At 35.7% G+C, this 24,483-nt stretch overlaps 2 protein-coding genes across 2 annotated transcripts in view; one reads left to right on the forward strand and one right to left on the reverse strand.

Annotated features, from left to right (window-relative positions):
* The window catches only part of LOC148837818 (kelch domain-containing protein 3), a 35,414-nt gene extending 18,182 nt beyond the window's left edge, over positions 1-17,232 (reverse strand). Inside the window, exons 1-10 of the mRNA XM_088911139.1 lie at positions 17,144-17,232; positions 15,974-16,046; positions 15,219-15,261; positions 13,782-13,860; positions 13,366-13,454; positions 12,676-12,822; positions 8,693-8,744; positions 3,039-3,139; positions 1,296-1,381; positions 139-220 (exon numbers count right to left, since the gene is read on the reverse strand). Coding sequence (XP_088767265.1) covers positions 139-220; positions 1,296-1,381; positions 3,039-3,139; positions 8,693-8,744; positions 12,676-12,822; positions 13,366-13,454; positions 13,782-13,860; positions 15,219-15,261; positions 15,974-16,046; positions 17,144-17,232 — 841 coding nt within the window. The remainder of the gene's footprint in view (positions 1-138; positions 221-1,295; positions 1,382-3,038; positions 3,140-8,692; positions 8,745-12,675; positions 12,823-13,365; positions 13,455-13,781; positions 13,861-15,218; positions 15,262-15,973; positions 16,047-17,143) is intronic.
* Positions 17,233-19,821: 2,589 nt separating this feature from the next.
* slc71a2a (solute carrier family 71 member 2a) overlaps positions 19,822-24,483 on the forward strand; it is a 32,674-nt gene continuing 28,012 nt past the window's right edge. The window contains exon 1 of the mRNA XM_088910737.1: positions 19,822-20,129. Within this exon, the coding sequence (XP_088766863.1) occupies positions 20,052-20,129 (78 nt within the window). The 5' untranslated portion in view covers positions 19,822-20,051. The remainder of the gene's footprint in view (positions 20,130-24,483) is intronic.

Consider the following 24,483-nt stretch of genomic DNA (forward strand, 5'->3'; position numbering starts at 1 on the left):
TTAAAGATTTCTAAATCATTTTCACCAGCAGGTGGAGCTTTCTACACATCAAACAACGAAGATTAATGCATTGCACAAAACAGATCATTTAGATAGAATCACAACAAAATAATAATACAAGAGATTATATATACTTACCAATGCTCAGTTTATGTATTTCATTTGTTGATGTGGTAATGCCATTTTTGCTGGTACATCTACCTCCAAATAAATATATATCCTATGTTACAAAACAAAAACATATATTATTGGTATAGAGATGGTGTTAGTTATTATAATGAAAGATATACATAAACTAAAAACAAAAATAATCAGTAGTATCAAAAGTACTGCTAACAAGTTCAGCAGTAGTGGAAGTAGCATTAATAGTAACAACAGTAGTGAACTACTAAATCAAAAATCCCCCCAACTCTTGAAATAAGTTAAAGGCACAACTTTCAGTGTGCATTAGACTCCACAATGTACTTCAAGATTTCTAGTTCCATAGTTTTTGTTTTTGACAAAAAGTCCAGGTAATCAGCAAACAAAATACATCTAAACTTTAAACTATGTTTAAACTGTGTAAAGTAACATTGTTTTGTTTAAATCAGTGCACATAAGAAATGATGAGAGCTTAATGTCATGCCAATATTTACTGTGGCTCTCATAAAAACTGTAGCCTAGAGTGTCCACAGTATTTAAAATAGCATCCCTTCTGTCCTTTGCCAATGAAGTTTAATATTATCATTTCAATTTGGTTATTAGGTCAGAGTTTGCTTCAGAAGCTGCACCTTGTGTCTGAAATTGGGTTAGCCTTTAAAAACTCTACTCACTGTGAAATCTTATTGTAATCTGTTACATAACAGGGATTTCCACATAAGATTAGTCAGGTCTGAGACTTTAAGTCACTACAGCTGGTATTTGTTATGTACAGACAGTTAGAGTTTACTGTACATAATTGCTTTAGTAAGAATGGAAGTTGGTCGCAAGTGAAGTAATGGATTTTAGTTAAGCATTCTAACCCGGATATCAATGCACATTGATAGGTGGGTTAGAATGCTAAAATAAAATCTTCTTGTAACAAAATTTCTTGCTAATTAAATACTGTGATCTAAAGTAAAAAGTAAATGTACTGTACTGAGTGTTTCGGCTAATAAATATTAGTTTAACACTAGGCATCTCTGCTCATCTCTCTTATCATCATTTAGCAAAATATACAGTATGACAATGGAGTGTAAAAAAGAGCTTTAGCAGAAAATACACTGAGAATATATACACATTTGCACTGTTGTTAAGGGTGAATGTATTTGTATTACCTTGTCATGATGAGGTGTGAATGTGTGACCTGCACATCCAACAGGCGATTCTCCCTTCACTTCTAACTTCTGCCATATCAGAGTATCTGCAGTAAAAACATCCTAGTAGTGATTATATGTACAAAGCAAGTTTTGATATTTAATGCTACTGTAACATGGAGCTGTGTTGTGTGATCTTTTTATTGTATTATTTATTATTGTATTTTTTATTTTATTAAACAAAACAAAATTCAACAAGAGAAAAAGAAAATGAAACATAAAAACACCCTCATCAATCCCTAAATATCCTTAAAATATGGTCAAACTGCTGTGAAAACCCTTGTGCAGCAAGGCTTAGACTGCATTAGCAGCATCTGTGACATTTAAGTCCCTATTCTAGAAAGACATAAACAGAAGAAGACAAACCCTTAGTTTTACCCCTGAGGCAAGTAGAGCAGAATTATCTCTAATAAAGCTTTTAACTGCTTCCCATTAAATGTGTGCATTTTGACACCCACTGTTAAAATCCAAAGTAGTTAAATAGTAAGGAATTCTGTACCTTTGGTATTGATATGGTCAGGTCTAAACTATCATTTTCATCATCTTTTATTTTCTAAGTCAATTTGCTTCTACTTGGATCAATTAAACAAAAATTATAGTGATGAACCTTTGATTTTGAAAGACCAAAAGCACTGGGACAATGGGCTGACAGGTGTCTCTTGTTATTCAGGTGTTTGTTGTTGGGGAATGAGGCACACATAAAAGAACTGTGAACATCCTATTAATCCATCTTATTTTGAATTTAGTGTTTAGAGTCCATAGCTGAAAGTCAAAATGAAAGCCAAATAATTTTCTGCTAAAAAAAATAGGACAGGTAATGCAGGCTGGCTGTGAAAACAAATCTGGAATAAAAAAAATGTGTTTGTTTTCAAATATGACAATCTTTGTTCTACCCAGGTTAGACTTACAAGACAATTTTTTCTGAAATTAGTTACCCAGACCTCAGTTAGGAGCCCTTTGTTTTGCATCCCTAATCATGCCCTAATGCCAAAACACCAGTGCATCTCCAACAATAGAGCCAACAAATATCAACACATTTCCCCCATGAGAGATAAATAACACTAGCATGGAGGACCTTAAGTATCAGAGTGATATGACAAGAAGGATTGGATCCCAATCTCCCTCAATGATCTCCTCATTCTTGCTTATCTGTATTTGGCTATTGCTGGACTGTATCTGGGTAGAAGGGTATCATAGATCTCTGCAGTGCAAACATGGCTGGACAGACTAATGTCTTTCAAATGTTACTGTGCATGTACTGGTGAAACGTGAAACTAAACACCTGGGCTTGTCTTGGTGTTCAGAAGACAGATCTCCATAAATTCTATGTGCTCTCTTAATGAATAACTCCTATTGACCCAGATTTAGAGACTACTACTGTAAACATCACTATGTTCGAGCTATTACTGTAATCTGGGAGGTCGCCCCCACCATCTCATTTTCACATAATGTATGCGCCAAGATAGAGAGATTGCTGTAGCAGAACGGCCATCTTATCCAGCCAGAAGAATCAAATTCATTCAATTGCTGTTTTGTTGGGGGAAGAAGTGGGAGATCATGTGCATCATGTACAGGACAGGTTCAAAATCCAATAAAACAAACCAGGGAAACAATGCAAAATAAACTGAAACGTGGGGGTCAGAAGCAGGAGTTTTAGCTTCTAACTACCATTTATGTGTACTGGTGGGGTGATCTCCTACTTACCTGTATTAAGAATATGAACATCTGTGTGATAACAGTTATCCCCTGAACAGCCACCAAACATGTATATCTGGTCACCCACCAGTGCACACGTATGACCATACCTATGGAAAAAATAATCATGTTAGTTAACACATTTTTAGATAGCATTCTCGTAAGTGCATTCTCAAAGAGCTCATCCCGAAATACAAGGCTGTCCTGCTCATATTCTTTCTTGCTTTACATTAACCTCCCATCCTAAAGCCATGTCATTATCTACCCATATTCACAATGTGGGAAGTATGTTCTTGTAAAACTAATCTTTATCATCAAAGACCTTTAATGTTAACAAAAATGATCTTTTGATGATGTACTGTATAAAGCCATAGTTACCACTCTAGGTCCTGGAGGAACAGTGTGTCTGGTGGTTTTCATTGTAGTGGAGCTCTATATCCGTAGTGCTAATTGATTACTTCATTGATCTGCTTGTTGGTTTTGTCTTCAATTTAACTTGTTTCTGTCATCCCCGAGTGTTAAAAATCCTTACTTCAAGGATACTGTTTCCAACAACACAACGTCTCTTCAACTTGCCTTTATATCTGGCTAAACAGTTCTTACTAGTTGATAAATTTATAATGAACAGACAGGTATGAATGACATGGTACCACACACTCCCAAAATGAACCTTTTTTCCTTCTGCAGAGGTCTAATTGGTCACATTCCAGGCAGCACACAATGTGTCATCTGCATTTGGCAGCTGGGATGACATTGTTATTTAATCTGAGTTAAATTAATTGTCATTATTTAATGATCAAATTCCACTTCACTATTTCATGATTGAATGTGCCAGTTTTAATAACAGATCCAACAACTCTCTTGGTCTGGCTGAACATGGATGAATAAGCTTTGCTAAAAGTAAATGTCAGTTACGTTCAGTCCAAACAAAAACAGTGCTGTCTTGAATTTGTTAATCAGTATTGTAAAAAGAGTATCTGCATATCCTTTACCTAATCTCTATGCTTTGAAGTATGCTGGCATTATCTTCTGTAGGATTTAAATTAATTTTCTGATGCTGTTATTCTTAACACCCAAAATGAGAAGGATCACCTACTACTCCAATTTTGTTAGTCATTTAACCTAACAAAATCAACAGGAAAGATCATTATTAAAATATTAATAATTAAATTATTTTGGTTCAGAAGATGTTAAACTAGAAATGTATTTGATACTAATATTTAAACATTGTTAGGAAATTGAAATCAGTAGTTGAGCACTAATGTTTTCTCTTTTAATGGTGTAATGAATTTTATTTCAGGAATAATGGCAGATTTCCAGACACAACCTTCAATCAACTTTTTGCTCAAAGGCATCATATCGTTGCACAATTAAACAAATTCTGCTGGGAAATTAAGTCTATTTCAATGTGTATAGCTATGTGAATTCCTTAGCAATGTGCTGGCCCTTCTTGCCATTTTTAATGTATATGAATAGGGAGTTTTCAGTTTATTATTGTAATGCAAAAAATGATATCATATTGTCGTGTATTACCTGAATAATTTAAGGTGAATGTTTTAGTTTAATGCCTAGTAATAAAATGAATCCCAGTTAATATTTATCCACCACATTACTGTAATTTAAAAGCCAATTAACTGTTTCCTAAAAACTATCAGCAGACGTGTGAGCAGTTAATCATTAAAGATCTTACAGTCTCAGGGAAGGGGGAGAAAGCAGATTTTTGGATGTGGTGTGAATGCAGTCAGGCTCTGTAGATGAAATGGTTCTCTCATTGACAGAGGGAAATTATGACTCTTCATGCTTCAGGTAGAATGATACTCTGCAGTGCACCAAAGCAGCGAGACCCTCTCACAATAGGTGACAGATGGTGATCAGATTAATTTTCACATGAGACTGCTACTCTGCTGACTGCTCTTATTGCACCATGGCAACATGTTCTACAACACGCCATACAGACGGCACATAGGGAACACAGAGTTATCAAAACCTGCTTCTTGTTTTGATATAAGTAAAATAATTTATATGTATAATATTATTTATCACAGAATTTACGAGCACAAGGTTTGTATCTTGACAGTCCAGTCATTGCTTCATCATTCTGTTCAGAATCTTCTGGACACTGTTAATTTTCTTGAAAATGAGAGACAGGATATGGCTCTCAGAGTAATGGAAGTAAATGGAGGATATAGGGGAATAAATTGGCAACACTGGTAAAATAGCATCCCAGAAAGGTTAAATGAGAGACAGAAAAGATTACTCCAATGGAGAGTAAAATAAACAATACAATTTATTTTTTCAGTGTAAGTGTTTCTGAGCTAATAAGGGGAGGCTTTAAGACAATGCAAGAGAAAAGGCAAGTATATTAAATGGATATTTCACTCAGGTGTCTACCGAAGAAAGAAAATTGACAATGTGCCTCATGCTGAGAAAACAAACTGCACTGGATAGCTCACAACAGGAAGAAGTGTTACAAGTATTAAAAACACTTAAGAAAAACAAACTTCCAGGTTCTGATGGTATTCTGTGAATTGTGCTTAATGAAATCATGGATATTATTCATAAGCCAATAACAAAACTTTTCCAACATTCACTCAAGACAGGAAAAATAGTCAGTTACCTGGAATTTGCTAGTAAAGTATCCATCAATAAAAAAGACAGCAAGCCCAAGCCAAGTAATTATAGACGAATAAGCATTACTTCTTACATGTAAAAAGTATAACATAATTATTACGATTATGGAAGATATACTGTAATAATATTTTAATGAATAGTCAGCATGGATTTAGATCAGGGAAGTCTTAATTAACTCACTTGTTAGAACTTTTGAACACATATTTTGTTTAATTACTTAAAGATTCAAAGATTTTGAATTAATAACTGGTTAATGGATAGTACACAGTAATACATCTAAGAGTATTACTCAAATTGAGGTCATGCCACTGTTTCCTAATTCATACTGATTGGTATAGTTTTTAAACTAATCACCATGTTACAAATAAGGTAATGCTGCTCAGTACAGTTAATAACTAAAATAAAAAGAGCTTTATGGAGAGAATTGCCTACTTTCAGAAGCAGATTAGCAAGCACTGTAGATGCAGAAAAGTAATTTCAAAATGAAAAAATGTAAGACTAGGCAAACACCTGGTTGGTGATATTTTATGTAGATGTCCATCTATTTACTAACTTTATCCAATACAGGGTTCATGGAGAACTGGAGCACTATTCCAGCAAGCAGTGGGTACAAGGTAGGATATACCCTGGCCGGGACAGAACTCCAATGAGGGGCAGACAGAGACATAAACACAATCACACCAGGGCCAGTTTTTCCAGAATCCAATTAACCTACTAGTATGTCCTTGGACTGTGGGAGGAAACCAGAGCAGCATGGGGAACACCCATGGGAACATGGGAAGAACATATAAACTCCATGCAGATAGCAGTCTGGTAATTGAACCCAGGGACCCAGTGGTGTGAGGAAGCAACGCTAACAACTGTACCACCATGCTGCCATATTTAATGTAGACTGATGCAGACTATTACACACAAGTAGTATAAACAAACAATTTTGATATAGGATGGGAAACACTGAGGATGAAGAAGCTATGTATTAAAAAAGCTTAGGTGTCCATTTTGATACATACTTTTAATCTTCAAAGTATGGGGAAGCCATATAAGGAGCAAAGATCAAGTGATTTTACATTGTAAAAACTGTAAAACAAAGTATGTCATGTTAAAATGGAATATTTTGTACAATTTTGAACACCATGTTAGAAAAAAGATAGTGCTGCAAACAAAATAAAACCTCTATGCACAGAATTGCCTAGACTCATTTGTAACCCGTTATGTTCCTTTAATCATAAGTTTCAATTTTACAAAGTTCCAGCGATTTTTGTCAAATTGTATATAAGATGCTGTATATTAGTACAATTGAAAGAGGAGAGTGATGAGCTAGGAAAGTATCAGAGCTGCAGTCACAGCCTCCAGGCACAACTGAGCAATCTGCATTAAGAGTGCACAAAACTCAAAAAGGAGATGAATAAGACCTAAGACCTTTAAAGAACAGCAGAGGGAGAACTTGGAGTCTAAAATACAGGCACAGTTGGACAGCTGCAGTCTAGCTAGGCTGAAAATAAACACACACTACAGAAACAATTGCAAATGGTGAGCGACGCCACAACGTGTGAGCCAAAAGTCCTGGAGATGATGGAGGTGTAAGGACTAGGGATCCGAGAGTTGTCAAAGCTGAGAGAGCAGAAGGTGGCATGATGACCTGTGAGTTTCCAGTGAGGAGGGAGATGTAGCCCACAACGAGATCTGAAACAAACAGCTATGCACCTTGGCCAAAGCCTCCAGAGGAGGAGATACATAAAGAATTTCCTGGCCTGATCCTCAAATGGCAGGAGGATATGACAGATTGACATTTCTACTCTGGTATTATGGTCAGAATAATAGATGACAGCCAGATTCTGGCCACAACATGCAAGAAAAACACGTGATGATATGCTACAGTTGCTGCCCTGGCTTTAAGCTAAAGAAAAGATGGACTGAGATTAGTATAGAGAAGGAGAGAGAGGATATAGATAGGACATCTGGTACAAACTCCATTGCAAGAGTGAGAGAGGCCAGTGAATCCGCAAACTTTTACCTCAAACCTGAGGGAAAGAAACCAGAGGAGGGATGGATGATGACAGTGCTCTATCTGCAGTCCTTGTCTGATGGAGAGAGCATCTTTTAGATGTTCTCCATGCAACACTGCCTGACAGGAAGTTTGTCACCAGGGTACCTGGGAAACTAGCTGGTCCTTGTGGGAAAGAGTGGGGACTGATAACTTTGAGCTGAAACTCAGAGTGTTGACACATGGTACAGGGTGTTTGGTCCTGGGGAATGCTTGTGGGAACTGTTGTTTGCTGCAGGATTATACTCTCCCTGTTGGTGAGAGCTGAGAGGGAATAGTTTTGGCAGGCCATAATAAAAGGGGGCTGCATTTATACAGTAGCTGACTTGCCACCAGAGGCTACAATACAGCCTCTAATACTTGTAGCCATGCAGCAGGTAATAAATAGGTAATTGATTAGATTAATGATAAAGGTTTCTTATGCACATTCTCACATGTGTATAATTAGGCTTTGTCTTTAGAATATAAAGCGTATGCAAGATACTGGTGGTTTGGAATTTCTGAGTGCAGTTTACTTCTTGTTGTGAATCTGAAAAGGCCTTCTGCATGCAGACTCTTGGGACTGCCCTGTTTGAGGTTAGGGCACAATTGGCTTTTGATTAAAGCAAAAACAAAATGTTGAAAATTCATAAGACTAGAGTGTAGATCTAAGATTTAAGTTTGCATTTTTATTTTTAAAAAGCACAACATTAGAATAAAGGTAGGGAATGATTGTTTACAAATATGTAATATATTACCATTGTAATCAACCTATTCATAGGGTCATGTAACATTATAAAATATGATGTGCGGGTGGCATAGTGGTGCATAGGTTAGCATCTATTTTTTGTGTCTGTGTGCCATGCGATGGACTGGTATCCTGTCCAGTGTGATGATAAAGGTGCATTTTGACTCAATATAACAGCTGTTCCAATGGATACTTTTCTATTTCAGTTCCAAAACTAATTTCGTAATACAGCTTCCTCTATTTTCTTTGCAGATCTATTACCTTGCAGATGGCAGTGAGCCAGTGGTTTTAACTGGAGTCCAGGTCATTGACACTGAAATAGAATTCAGGATTAAAATTAATTTAGTATTAAAAGTAAAAGGATTTCCATTAAAAACAACTGTTACAAAATAATTGAAACTGCCTGGTGGCTGATTTGGGTCTCAATTAAGAACTTCTATATTTAAATCATTACACTGTACTTCATAATTGCTATTATGGAGCAGTAAGTCTGATTTTATGTGGTCTATTTTCTCATGATTGTAACTGGTTTTATAAATACCATGGGAAAACTTTGTTTTGAGGTGAAAATTATTCATTATTAATAATTATTAATTATTATTGTGAAATAAGAATATTAATAATATTTAAACACAATTCTACATACTTCTTCACACAGCAAGTGAAAAAAGTCTCATTTCTGTAAATACAATAGTAATAAAATTTGTTTTATTTTATATAATGCCTTTAAAGGTGGCTTCTCAAAGTGCTTTACAGAATGACAAGAGCAACAACAACAATTAAAAATACACAATAAACAATAAAAAATACACAAGATAAACACGATGAGACTATGCAGAGGAGACAGTAGATGGTGGTACTAAATAAAGTAGGAGCAGAGGAGTAAAGAATGGAACCAGTTAGGTAAAGGTTCTTCTAAAGAACAAGATTTTGAGTCTGGATTTGAAGGAGTTTAGAGAAGGTGACTCTCTGATATCCTTTGGGAGAGAGTTCCAGAGCTTAGGGGCATAACAGGAGAAGGCCCTGTCACCCATAGAGTGTAGACGGGCTTGGAGGACAGTTTGGAGACCAGAATTAGAGGAGCAAAGGTTGTGAGGTAGGGAGTAAGACTATAATAGATCAGACAGGTACTGAGGTGCAAAGCCATGCAGAGCCTTACAGGTGCGCATGAGCATTTTGAAGTCGACATGAAACTTGACAGGAAGCCAGTGCAAGGACTCCAGGATAGGAGTGTAGCGGCAATGCTTATTAATAAAACAGAATTAAGTGTTGCTGTGCTTTCCTAAATGAGGCCCCTTCTCTCTTTCTCATCTCTGTGGTGCAGCCACAGAGAAGCTATTTATGCAGTTCTGATTTAGGGTGTTTTCTCTTAGATAAGGAGCAGATCCCAAGTGGGGATGCGCCCAGCCATGCTTGGCTATCATGATCAATGGAACAAGTAATAGGTTTATTCCATGCTGAAAAAAAGAAGAAAGAAAACCTGAAGAAGGCTCCACGACTGAAACGTTGTGTTTTCTTCTTTCTTTTTTTCAGCATGGAATAAACCTATTACTTGTTCCTTTGCAGCCTATGCATGCTGACACAGCTACCCACCTGAACTATCATGATCAATGGTCATTCCTGGCGCCTATGTGTCTGTGAGATTCTTGAGAACATCTGGATTGCAGTCCAAGATGTCAGAGGTCATTGTGACTCATCTCTCACCTTGACCAGCCAATCATGAACCTGTAGGGCGTGGTAACCCCAGGTGGGTCTGAAATGCCCGCTAAACTTTCGACCAATCACCACCTGTCTTGGTCCTGGTTTAAAAGACACTGCACAGCTCAGAAACTTTGCTTCTCCAGCTACTTTTCACACCCTCAGAGACAATCACGTGACCGCCAGTATAGGGACTGGATCCTTGTTTCAGCTAAGTGTCGGCCTGGGGAATGCCCGTACGTAAATTGCCAGCCAACGCCAATGTGGAAGCTTCGCTTGATCACCGGAGTATAAGTTTGGACTCTTGTCGACAACCTGAATAAGTTTTTATTCAGCAACAGCGCTACACCGGAAGCAAACCGAGTTTCTTCCCCCTGAAGAGTAACTTGCTTGGACCCGCTGTCACCCTCTGTGCATAGAGACTTTCTACCACTCAGCTGGACTACTAGTAGGTTCCTGAGAGAGACACCGTCGGCACGTCGCCACAGCAGAAATCTCTCCTCCTAATTCGTACGACTCCGAGCTGCACTGCGACTGGTTGGCCAGGACCCAGAGGATGCCGGGATGACGCCTATTGAACGCCGCAGCGATTGGACGCAGCCGGTAGCTGGTCTTGGTGTCCGTACCGGGAAATACGAATCCACATCTGGATAAGTAAACCCAATGTTCAACATTGCATCTCGAGAATTCTATTGTTACCTCAACACGGATTTATATTAATTCAATTCAAATGAGTAATGTATTTACTTTTGAGTAGCTAATCTAGACTGATAAACGATAGTATAGCCGAACGGTATACTGAAGCATATTCTTTGTTTGTATCTCTTTGTGTTTTGTATCTCTTTGTGATTATATACCTTGCACATTGATAACCCTTACAGTAAGATCGGCCATCTGTATCCAGTCAGACTGTTATGTTTTATGCACAATTTATGTATTAATAAATGTATCTCTTTTGTTGAATCCGTGTGTGTGCGTCGCTGATCAATTGATTTTCTAAAAGCCATAACGAACGCCCTCGTGATTGTTGCTACAATTAATAAATTGTCCCAGTAAATTCACAAAAACCCTACAGGAGTAATGTGATAACTTGCACTAGACCTGTGGTACATGACATCTGTATATAAAAACATGGAGCTTAAACCTTTTTATTTAGAAGTACAGATGCACAGACTATGAGTTCCTGGTCAATTGTTTTTTCATATGTACTTTTTTTAAATCCAGATCATTTAGAAGCTTTGACATGTTTACACATAGAAATTTAGATGAAAGGTTTGATGCTAGGTTTGCTTACAAACTTCAATACATTCATATATACTAAATAATACTTGAAAAGTGTATCTACAGGTCTGTAAATTAGTATCTCACATATCTAGCACATCACCTTCAGTCTGTTGCACTTAATATTTGTTAACACCTTATTATGTTTTCAGTTTCCTGAATTTAAATTTATTAACTCTAGATCAAAAAGGAACTGAGCTATTAAGAAGAAACTGCATGAAAAGCAGGGATTTTGACCAAGCAAATTGTTATTAGGGAATAACTCAATACATTTTCAACATTATGTTTAGCTAATAGAAATAATATTGAGAAATAATAAGATTCTTTAAATTATTATATATTCTAGCTAGATTATTATGTACATATATAAAATGAAAACTATGTAAAAATCACACTGTGACAATTATTTATTCATTGCCAGTGATTGGCAGCTAATGAATAAAGATCATAAACTAATAACTATAGTAGATAAAAATAATAAATGACCATGAAATGGAAATACCCGATTACAAAATCAATTTAAATATTTAAATCTAAAGAGCACATCAATATGTTACCAAGACAGTGATATGATTAAACAAAGAAAAAACAATTAGAAAAAAACAAAATGACTCTTGTTAAAGCAGTTTGAGGGCTATAATCGACAAACACAAGAGAATAAGAATGTTTGAAATCTTCAGGTGTGGAAAGCCAAGCAGAGTTTTACAAAATGCAGAAAAATTGTTTGAATAGTCTTGCATAGATTGAGGAGCAGTGGAGTGTTGTAAAGAAGAAACTAAACTCCAGAACTGGAAATTGTATGTGTTTGAAGAGACTTCTCTGAAAAGATGCCAGTGATTTCAAAATACAGAAAATGAAACTGTTAGCAGAAAAAGATGCAAAGAATACGTGCAAGAAGATACTAACCTAATGCTACCCAAATACTTCAAAGTATCAAATTCAATTTTGCATGCTGTTTTTCAATTTTATAGATGTCATCTAATTTGTTGCTCTTATTTTAGGAAGCAGAAACTTTACCTTTTAATACAATTTATATAAATAATTTTCTTCACAGGGTGGCACATTAATATGATGGTTAATGTTACAACCTTACTATTTTTTATTTGTAATGTGGAGATTATCCATAAACCAGTCAATGTTAAGCCAAGTGAAGTCAATGCCATTATTTACAGTTTTGTTTTGTGAAGTCAAATACTGCATGTGGTTGTGAGACAAGCTCCATCCTATGCTCTATAAATTCAGTAACAGCAGAACAGTTTACTGACCTCTGCTAAACATCAGAAGGTCATCTTTTGGGGTGCCATCCAGGATCCCGCCAAAGACATAAATATTGTCCCCAACTGTGACTGCACTATGCTTCAAACTCTTCAGAGAGACTCCTCCAGTTTTCAGCTTCTCCCAGGTTAATGATGCTGTCAATGACAACCTGGATGTTATTGTGAAAGTTTATGAATCAGACATATGACAGACATCCACATGTATTTATAGTATTTTCTTTAAATTATTCAGGTGCCATTTATAAAAACAATAGCCATTTTAATCTTTCAATTAATTTCATACCATTATTTTTGATTTACAAAGTGTAGCATTTACACGCGTCATTGTCTGAACTATTAACTGATTATTAATTTATTTCGTTAATGTTTTGTGAAAAGTATTGATTAATTCAGCTGGAAATTTAGCATTGATTCAGAAGCAATCTGAAACAAGTACCTTGCTCAAAGCAGAGCCCAACCTTCTACTCATACTGTATGTGCAGAGACCTGATCACTACACCAGTGGTCTGCAAGAAATCCAATCTGTAGTTTGCCACTACAGATGAAATGAGAGGAACAAATCTACTGCTGCTGCCATTGTGTCAAATGTCGAATTGACCCTGTTGCTTCCACAGTATTATTACTGTTACTGTTCCTGTGCAGTTCCCTTTATAATAAACTTGCTATTTTGGATCTTACCAGTGTTAAAGCAGTACACTCCAGGAAGGCATTCTTTGGCTTGTGGATGTGAAGCACCACCAAATAGGTATAATTTTCCATTTATCACACTGTGGCCAAACAAGAACACTTTATATACAAGCAAGACGTTTCTTTGAAATGTTTTTAGTTTTGTCAGTTATATGAGAATATTTAACTATAATACAGTTAGATTATAAATATGATTAAAAGAAAATGATGGTCTTAAACTCCACAGTTTATCCTCCTCAATGTCATTTTAAAATTAAAATGAAAAGCAGTTTGTTACAAAGGTGTTTATGGTTTATATTCTTTGTCATCTAGAGAAGTATATATGAATATTGCAAATCATGTTATGTTAATACCAATAAAGGTTTTCTGAACTATAAATGACAAGATGAAATGGTGCCATTTCTTACCATAGAGAGTGGCCCTCTCTTGCAGGTGGAATCAGCCCATTTTGTGGTATCACCTCCCAAGTCAAATCAGTTGGTGAAACTATATCCATTTCATAGGTTTTATAGATTTTACAATGAAGAAAAGCAATTATTGGAAGTGATATTAAATTAACTAAAATAGACTGTCATAAGAACAATAAATGCCAAAGTCTGTGATTACACAACAGTTTTAAATGAAACGTTTTTACGTGATCAAAGCTCTTATTAAAGTTATTGGGTTAGATCAAAGCAATTTACCAAAACAGAAGTGAGAGAGTAAAGTACTTTGCTTTTAACCACAAATCAAACTTTCATAAATATATAATTAGGCTAATACAATCAAAACCCTGTCTCCTGTCTTGCTAATACACATTCTGGTGAATGTTTGTACTCCAAAGCTCAACTTTTGGCTGCAAGAAGAAACTAATATAGAATACCACCGAGTTTGTTTCTGTAACACTGTATGAACTGAGGAAATTAAACAACTGGAAAAATATTCTACTGAAAACTCACAAGAATTAAATGAGTGTTAAGTGTAAATGGTTTCAATGAGTGGAGCAGTTCTTGAGAACTGTGTTATCAAAAGAGAGACAATCAAAAATAACAAGGTAGATAGAAAAATAAATGTTTAATAAGGGGTCTATGCCTAATAGAACTCTTACTTGTCTTTTGTTTGAAAGACTTCCACAGGGTTTGAAAGCAACTCGACTCCTTTAATTTAAAACATGCACTTAAACATCAATCATTTGTAGGAATTTGTTTTCTTCCTCAATTTCAGTTTAAACATTCAGTAAAGAATTATATTTAAAACTGCTGAATGACACATACATTCCAGTACTCAAAAGAATGCAAGAAGCTTTTCAGTGGGTTATATTCTTTAGCATTGAAAGGGGGTGGCATCCAGTTACATCTTGTGGTAACTCCATAAATAATAATCCACAAGGAATAATTTAATACAGTGAGCTTGTCACTGCATATTAAGACTCCTGGTCAAAGACCTAGTCTATATATTTATACTGTATATGATGATGATAATAATAATAATAATAATTGCTTACACTTATTTACTGTATAACATTAAAGATATTACCCTAAGCACCTGCTGTTAACACTTTCCACAGCCATATTTGTGGAGGAATAGCATTTGATCAATTAAGAAACCAAACAGCCTGCATTAGCAATAAAGCAGTCCAATTAAACATTCATATATATATCTGTTAAGAAATTTAATTGGATCAATTTAGTACTGTAAATTGGAGTGATATGAAAATGATAAACACTCTTTATGATTGGGTTGATTGTCACTGGTAACAGAGTAAAATGAAAAAAAAATGAAAGTGTAGTATTCTCTGAGCAGAACAAAACATACCTCTTAGTATGTTAATTAGAAATATTAAAGCATAAATTTATTACATTTACCTGTAAACATGTAAAAATCATTTAAATGTTTTGGCTGGTCATCCTGTAAAAGATTATAAGAACATATTATAAATATATTTCTGTGGGCCAGATGTTGATCTTAAAGACTGATTTTATTAAAATTTAGTCAAGTTATATATTTCTAAAATGAAAATGTAATTATTGTAATTGCACAAAATAAAGGCTTTAATTCAAGCATTATGTAAGCTGAATTGAAAGCAATGAAAGCAAAAGAGTATTGACTTACACTTTTCACTTTGCCTTGTTCTTTAATAGCAAAGGCACATCATGAGCTCCTGATCACTACTGTACTCAATCCTTTGTTATACTGTATATTCTAACACCACACAAACTTAATATTAATAATATTTTCTCTGGATTTTTTCAGAGCTGGTTTAATATTATTAAGACCAAGAAATAAAAAAGCATATATGCTATACAGTGAATATTTGTAGGGTATTATGCATTTCAGCTTTTTTGGGAAGAAGCTTTACAGACAAGCACTAAATAGTCATAAAGTAGAAAGAACTGAAAAAAAAACTTCTTGTGAAATGTTAAGATTAGAACAACTTTAAACAGGATGATGAAGCTCAAAATAGCAATATTTTAGAGATCGTTGGGGTCATTTGTTGAACTAAAACCATTGTTTGGACAAGTTCTCTACTGCCCTGTGTCTTGTTTTAGCTTTTTTGAACCTCCTGCTTTTGATGTCAGTAAGACAATAACAATTTAGAATTAGTCCAAAATGTACTCACCAGGGAATTCAAGGTGGACATGCCACCAAACAGGAATGCTATATTTCCAGCTACTGCCAGGGCATGACCATGTCTTTGAAAAACAAAAAAACAGTGAGTGATATTTGACTAGGCTTATGTAATACAAGACCTATTTTTCTTTATAAAATGTTAAAAAGTATGTTTATTACCTACCTTGGTTTAAAACATAAAACATTAATCTTGAAAAATTCACTGATAATTGAAACGATACAAACGTATCTTTAAAATAAGATTATAAAATAATCATATAAAATAAAGAATGACATTGTAAAAATATGAAACCTTGAATTTAGAAGGTTAATATCTACTATTTATCTACATAAGACAATATGACTCATGTCCAGAATTTCTTTTCTGGGCTATGTTATTGATCAGAGATAGGAACACTTAAGCTTTACTTGTACCAAAATTAGTCAAATTAGCATTGTTTAAAGAAGTAGAATGTATAATTACTTTGTTTTTGTTCTCCTTATTTTCTCCTTTGTTTTGACTCCTTATTTCACATCCTTTACATTGTTCCATATGATTTTCTAAACCCAGGTCTCTTATTAACATTTATAATACACCCCTGTTAACTTCCTGCTAGAAAGTTCAGAAGTGTTAAACTACAGGAGACGAAGAGAAGTGTATTAAATTATATTAGTTAAAACTAATTTTTGGCTAAAAAATATTCAGTTTTGTACTACCCTCCTGTTACTCTGTACTCTTCCTCAATATTTGAAAATATTGTCAAGGTAGCTAGTTTTACAAAGATGCATGAATAATATGAGTCCGAACAAAACTAACAGAGGTATGCAGACAACTTATGAAGGGAACATTACAACACGTTAAACATTACATTACAGGAACCGTAGTTTATTGTTTTATTGAGTTAAAAAATAATGTTCTGAAATTTTGTACTTTTATTGTAAATTCTGTGTTCAATTAGAAGCTAATAAGAATCAGCTGATGTATATATAGGGTAAAATAACTTTTTCTGTGCTCAGTTAAGTTTTTAAATTTTAAATGGATTAAACATAATGAATGTAAACATAATCCTCTAGAATATTTTTTTAATAACTGTTACAACTTGTTTTGTTTAAATAATTTTTCAAAGTAAAAACAAATAAATATGAAGACAAAGCAGACAGAAAAGGAAGCATAATTTACCTGGGGCACGGCAGGTCTCCTTTGATCACTTTTTCAATCCAATGACCACTTGCCAACGCCATTTTCCTATCTGAAATACATGCATTCATGCATAAAGATATGTAAGTAAGTATAAAGCTACTGATATGTTTAAACTCTTCATCTCCTGTGCAGTAAAACACAAATAGTTCAAAAATAATTTTAATTCAGTGCACTTCTCACTCTTTCAACAGCACCAGCCTTTGTCAGTACAGATGTGCCCTCTACTTCTGGATTGATGACGATATGCAGCTCTTTACAGTTCTACTAGTACTCATGTTGCTTAGATACAGAGATACACAGGAGCTTGCAGCAATAAAATGACAATTAGAGTTTAGTTGATAACTAGGATGAGCCAAGTAGTAAGCTGTATAGGATTACATCTCCAGTATCAAATCCACCTTTACATGCACGCACAGTCAGTTAAGACATGGGATATATTACATATTGAGTGTCAATGCACAAAAGCTTGAACTTCATTATTAATAGGATGACAGAATGTAGTCTACTTTAGGAGCTGCATTTGAGTTTCTTTTTTTCCTTTTACGCACCTTTCCAAAAAGGAATGCACGTCAACTTTTGACAGCACTAAATTTAATCTTAGCAAGTTATCGTCATGATAGCACATGCCTGGTTTGTAAAAGACCGCCATCTATTTTTTAACTTCTTTAGCCAATACACTTTCGTTTAGGAGCTGGTGTCTATACCAGCAAGCAACAGGTACAAGATGGGATACACCCTCGATGGGACACTAACCCATCAAAGGACACATTCACAGACACACACATTCACACGAGGGACTGTGGGAGGAAACCGGAACACTCAATAGAAACTGACGCAAACATGGGAACAAAAAAAAACTCCATGCCAATAGCACTTCAAAAATTGAACTTAGGCCTCAGTGCTGCTAGGCAGCAGTGCTGGCCACGGTGCCAACCTTTAAAGAGTGAAAAATGGAATAAGAAAAAAAAATACCCAGCAATATTTCATCAAAATATATCAAATATAAAATAACATTAAAATAGCCCACTGAAAGTTTTCAAATACATGTATTTCATATAATTCATCTTTCAGTCTCATTCACAAGCTTATTTACTGTAAACATTCAGCAATTAAAGCATCAATTAAAACTGAAAAGCATGATGTTGTCACAGCATTATTATAGGATGTTAGCTACCAAAGAAAAAACATCAAATGAGAATAACTTTTTTTATTTTAGGCTGTTTGTTAAATGCATTAAGCAAAGATTATTCCACCAGTTCGAAGCCTCAGCAGTTTTGTTATATTTTCTTCTGAACCCAGCTGAGTTGCAGTGCTTAGGCTTTTCTAGACTGGATAAAGATTAATTAAAAAAGTACAAAATAATAATAATTTATAATTGTTTACACTTTTATAGTGCTTTTCTGGACACTCCACTCAAAGCACTACTAATGGGGACTCCCCTCCACCACCACCAGTGTGATGTGATGACATCCACAAAGCACCAAAACGCTCACCACACATCAGGTATTAGTGGGGAGGAGAACAAAGTATTGAAGCCAATTTATAGATGATCGTTATTAGGAGGCCATGATTGGTAAAGGCCCATGGGAAATTTGGCCAGGATGCCAGGGTAACACCCCTACTCTTTTCGAGAGACACCCTGGGATTTTTAATGACCACAGAGAGTCAGGACCTCGGTTTTATGTCTCATCCAAAGGACAGTGCTTTTTTACAGTATATTGTCCCCGTCACTATACTAGGGCATTAGGACACACACAGACCACAGAGTGAGCGCCCGCTGCTGGCCCCACTAACACCTCTTCCAGCAGCAACCTTTTTTTTCCCAGGATGTCTCTCATCCAGCTACTGACCAGGCTCACACCTGCTTAGCTTTAGTAGGCTGCCGGCTGTGAGTTGCAGGGTGATATGGCTGCTGGCAAAAAAATAAAATAAAGCTAAGCTCTTAAAGAATGTAATCAAACTTCAACTTAATAGGTATTGTTCAGACAGAATGTCACTGAGCTTCACTGCACTGAAATAAAGACAAAACAGGCTGCATACAACTGAATTTGTACAGTAGGTCATCCAACTTCAACCCTCTAGGTTTTTTGCCTCAGAGCTTGGACCCAATTTTTCCTAACTCATACATATTGTAATGTAGTGCTACAGAAATACACAATGTTTTCATACAAACGTGTAAGCTTCTGAATTTGTAAATAAAAGAAACGTTATTTTATTCTGAATATACAACGCAACATTGACCTTAAGTTTCTCTATAGCTAATTAATATGAACAACGAGACCATCAACAAGCCATTTATACTCTTTAAACAACAATCATAACAATCCTTAAGAGAGCTGCCATATCGTATTTGTTTCTTATATGGACAGTGACATCTTAATTCGTTGTTTTGTCACGGCACAAAACAAGTGCACCGCAGTTACTTGGGAAGTGTCTGGGGACATAATCTGCCATACCTAAAACTTAACAAATCCCTTAATGGCTGAACTCGGGTCAAAAATCGGACGTCTAACAATCCTTGGTCTAAGTGTTAAAAGAACGCCTACAGTCTCCCCCCTTCCGCCCCCTTTCACCGTGTCAGTACATAGGCTTAACAATGGAACGTCTACTTCTCCCCGGTTGCTAAGTGATCAGACGTCATTCCGTACGGGGCTACGTATGTTCCGGTGGTGTGTCAAAGGCGGCGGCAGGAAGAAGATTGTAGTGTTGCCTTGAGCGGAGCCAAAATTGGAACCCATAAGACAGGAAAGTGCTGTAGAAATATTAGTCTGCTTATTTATACAAGCTATAATTAGGAAACAACAAAGCAGGCAACCTGGAAGAAGCAGGTACACCGAAAATATCTACGCAACATGGATTTTATATAATTCCGGAAAAATGTGAGGAGATGAGCCAGGAGAAAAAGAAGAAGCAGACCAACCGCATCATGTTGGTCAAAAAGATCATAATGAAAGATGGGAGCAATGTAAGTGATCGCTTTCTATTTTTTTGCAATCCTCGGCGAATACTGAACAGAAGCGAAGGAACGTCATGATTATATATATGAATAACTGTAACATATCCTGTAGTGTTGACATGAAAAACACGAGTAACTGAGTTCGGTTCTAGTTTCGATTCAAGCATCAGTGAAGGTTTTCTGGAAACGCTATTTTTGTGCCAATATGGGCACAACAGTACGCAAGATGAAAAGGAGACGATTGCTGTAGAATAGTTTTATTTATTGGTTGTAGAACTTTTGTCTGTATTCATTATGAGCCAATATATATATATTTTTATATTATAAGGACAATTGTTTAAATTAATTTGAATGTAATATCCCCTTCTTCATTAACTGTTTTCATTTTAGTCTAAAACGTGTATTTTATTGACTCAATTTTATGGTGTTGCCAGTTACAAAGATCAAAGTGTATTCTTGTAATATTAGTTCACCGTCTTAAAGCTTCACCAAACGTTTCTTCAAACTCTTTTTATGTTAAAAGTTTGCAAGAATCTGAAAGCTGTTTTTTTCTGCAGGATTTTATAGTGCCCCCTGTATTGTATATCGGTTTAAATTCTTCAAGGGGTTCACACACTCTAGAGGGCTGTACACTATATTTGTGTAGATACGACGAAAGATAGTTAAGGTTGTCATTGAATGGCGAAGTTAACACGTTCTACCTTGTTGTACCTTGCTTGTCTCAGTTGGAGCAGTGTAGTTTTGAAGTGGAACTGTGTGAAGCACTTGATAAAGTGTAGGTTACATATTTAATGAAGTCCTCTGCTTCGTATTTCATTCGTCATACTTTAGTGAAATGCGACAAGTGTTTTACGGCTCCATTTAACTATTTCGAGGAATATGTACAGTAAACAACACCTTAACTGTAAACCTATACATGGTAGAGACACTCTACCGTCCAGAGTCAGTGAGTCGAGGACTGTCGCAAACGTACTGTAGCAAACCTCATACTGTAATACACCATAATACTTAAAATACTAAATAATTCTTGCGAATTTAAGTCACAACATTAAGCTAATCTAAATAGATTTATTTTCTTGACTATAGCAGTCTTTCGGGACTCTAGAAGTGCAGGCCTAATGTTTTTTTTATGCTACTGTATGTATTACATGTTATGCGACTGTAACCGTAAAGGTCTGTATGAAACAAGTAATAATTCTGCCTTCATTCTTGAACAGTATGTTGGAAAAACCACAACACGGTGTACCTGGTGCAAATACCAAACGTATTTTTTTTTGCTCCCCGCAAAGACCTTGTGTAACCTCTAATACTGAGATATTAGGCTAAGGGACAAAGGAAATTGCTTATTATTGAAACCTAAACAGAACCAAAGGAAAACTTGAAAAATATCGACGTTAACTGTCCATTGCACTTCTACAGTCTTTGACATTTAAAAATATATTATTACTTATTAAGTCTTAATAAATATAAAACCTTGAATATTATTAATATGTATAAGTTTTTTTCTTTAAGAAGTGTTAGAACTTATCTGAATTTTACCTTGCTTAATAGAATCGAGGACTTACAAGTATTTTTACTAATTTTTTTCTAACCTTTTTTTTTTGCCTTTTTATTTGTAAAACAAAAGCATTCACTCAGATAACAGGTAGATGTTCTCTATCATCCTATTGATATTTCTAAATTACACACTAAACAGTTCTCTGCAATACCATCTTGAAGTTTCAAAAAATGGATTTAAAAATTGACTTTAGTAGAAATGTGTCTGCTATTGATCCATCTTTGACTTAACCTTTTTGAAAAACAAATTTTGTTTCAAAAGAGGTTTGTCTCTACGTTGCTGTTCCGCCACAGAATAATATTGATAAGAAAAATCAAAAAACACCTTCTCAAACTTGAAAAAATGGGTGTAGTTGTCTGATGTAAACCAAAGATTTTAATGTTGTGGTGACAAAATTTTAAAATGACCGTGGCAAAGGCTGACCAGCAAAAAGCTTAGATTTTTCTTTTCATGTATTTTCATTGGAACTATTTAAATTGAGAAAGATGGATAGTCAGCTGCTTAAAATATTACCTATCTTTCTATTGCCTAAACCACTTTATCCAGAATGGAGTTGCGGGGGATGCCAATGCCTAACCTGGCAATCACTGGGGGCAAGGCACGATACACCCTGGAGATGTAGCCCACATCCTTGAATTGGATAAAGTTTTTAGAAAAAAGATGGATGGATATTGTGTTTTAGCTTTGCAATATACCAGTAATACCTCACTTAGCATACTCAGTCACATTGGGTCACTAACACAGAAAGTTTTATAAAGTTTTATAAAGTTCCAAGAGGAAGAACAAGAATGATTTCTGATCTCAGGGTATTGTAATGTCTAGACAGGTTAGGGGACATACTGTAAATCTTTTCACTATATAAAAAAGGAATATGGTAGATAAGATCTAATTCAAGGATTTTAAGATCCAGCTTTGGTTTGTGACTCCCATGCTGGAGGTCGGGGGCTCAAACCCCACTCCCGGCCTGAGCTTTCTTTGGGTGGTGCGGTGGCACTGTGGCTAAGGTTCTGCGCCTGTGGATGGAAGGTTGCCCGTTCGTATCCTGGCCGGCAGAGAAATCCTACTCCATTGGGCCCCTGAGCAAGGCCCTTAACCCCAACTGCTCCAGGGGTGCCGTATAAATGGCTGACCCTGCGCTCTGACCCCAAACTTCTGTCCCTGTCTGTGTGTCTCATGGAGAGCAAGTTGAGGTACGTGAAAAGACAAGGTCCTAATTCAATAATTTCTATATGGCCAATAAAGTGATCTTATAGATATGATTAATCTCAGTAGCACAAGACCATGGTGTCATAACTGAAACTAAAAGAGAATTCATTGAGAACATTTAATAGGAAATTTTTCTTTACAAAAATAGTTTTGGGATGTGGAACAAGCTTCCCAGTGAGGTTGTCTGGGCCCATACTCTAGGTCCTTTTAAGAAAAAGCAGCATGAACTGCTAGATTTGCCTAACTGCTAAACTACCAAATAAGCAAGATGAGCAGATTGGCCTCCACATATTTGCATTATTTGTAATGTTCTTATTGGTTACCATTCAGTACTTGTATGCTGTTATTGTAGTTACTTAGTAGAAATAATTCAAACCCTGGCCTATACGTCATGAGAACAAACAAATCACACAGCATACTAGCATATAATTTGAATGTTTTTATTAATCACATCTAACAAGCATTATGTATGTATTATGAGAAAATTACATAAACTCAAAACAATGGTAGTTTTAATTCACAGCAAAACATTTAAATTTAAAATGTGTAAGTAGTTCTTTTGCCACATTTTCAGTGTAAACTTTTGGAGTGTAACCTATGCTACTGTATATCAGTACATCATGAACTTAGCTCAGCTTTGCTCTGTGGTGCTTCAGCTTGTCAAACAGTTTCAATTTCTGCATCTTCAGCTGATATTTTTTCTTCTGGGCAGTGTGATCAGTATAGAAACTGTAATACAGTATATATTTACTTGCTTTTTGGTTGACTATTGGAAGAGCACCACTATTTTGCACACCAGTGTTGTGACTCATTTGCAAACAAAGCCACCCACTAGTTTAGTAGTTTAAGAATTTGTGTCCTCAAGTGTGTTATTAGAGATCATATGCATATTCCAGTTAAGCTACCTGTGACTTGTTCTTGCCTGTTGAGTTTTTCTTCAATTTATGGGAATGTCTACTCCCAACTGCCAGAGGTCATAGAAGCCGAAATTCCTTCCAATCATTTTTTTGCCACATATGAAGCCCACCTGCATTTTCAACGGAGGCTTGTGACTTCACACAGGAGTGTCACTTCACACTTGACAGACTAAAGACTTAGAAAACCGAAGAAGGATTTTCAGTAGTAAATTAAGTTTAAAATATTGGCGTGGATGTTGAATTACACTTGCAGTAGCTGGACATTATTATTGTCCATGCAAAGTGGTTGCTTGTAAAGCACAAGAATGGTGTAAGAAGAGAGCGTTTTTGGGCTCTGAAAATAACGGCACTTGTGGTTTACGAAGGAATGTATTATGTCATGTGCTTCTGGGTTAGGTTCCAAGTTGCCGTGACCCACACCAGGACTAGTGGCTTTCTCATAATGGGTGGAAGCTTCATTTCTGATTTGAATTCTTACAGCTTATTTTCTGCACTTTTTTTGTTTTTGCAGACATTTGAGTTATTGCCCACACATGTTCAATTTGAGCATTTAGGTTTTGATGAAGAACATTCACTTAGTAATGTAACATGTAACTCAACAAAAAGAGACATTATTGAGACACTGTATCTCCTTCTTTCCCTTCATACACATCTCTGAATGTTTTGACTAGCCATTGCTCTG

Source organism: Atractosteus spatula, chromosome 3 (assembly GCF_055471065.1).
Source record: "Atractosteus spatula isolate fAtrSpa1 chromosome 3, fAtrSpa1.hap1, whole genome shotgun sequence".
NCBI classification, from domain to species: Eukaryota; Metazoa; Chordata; class Actinopteri; order Semionotiformes; family Lepisosteidae; genus Atractosteus; species Atractosteus spatula.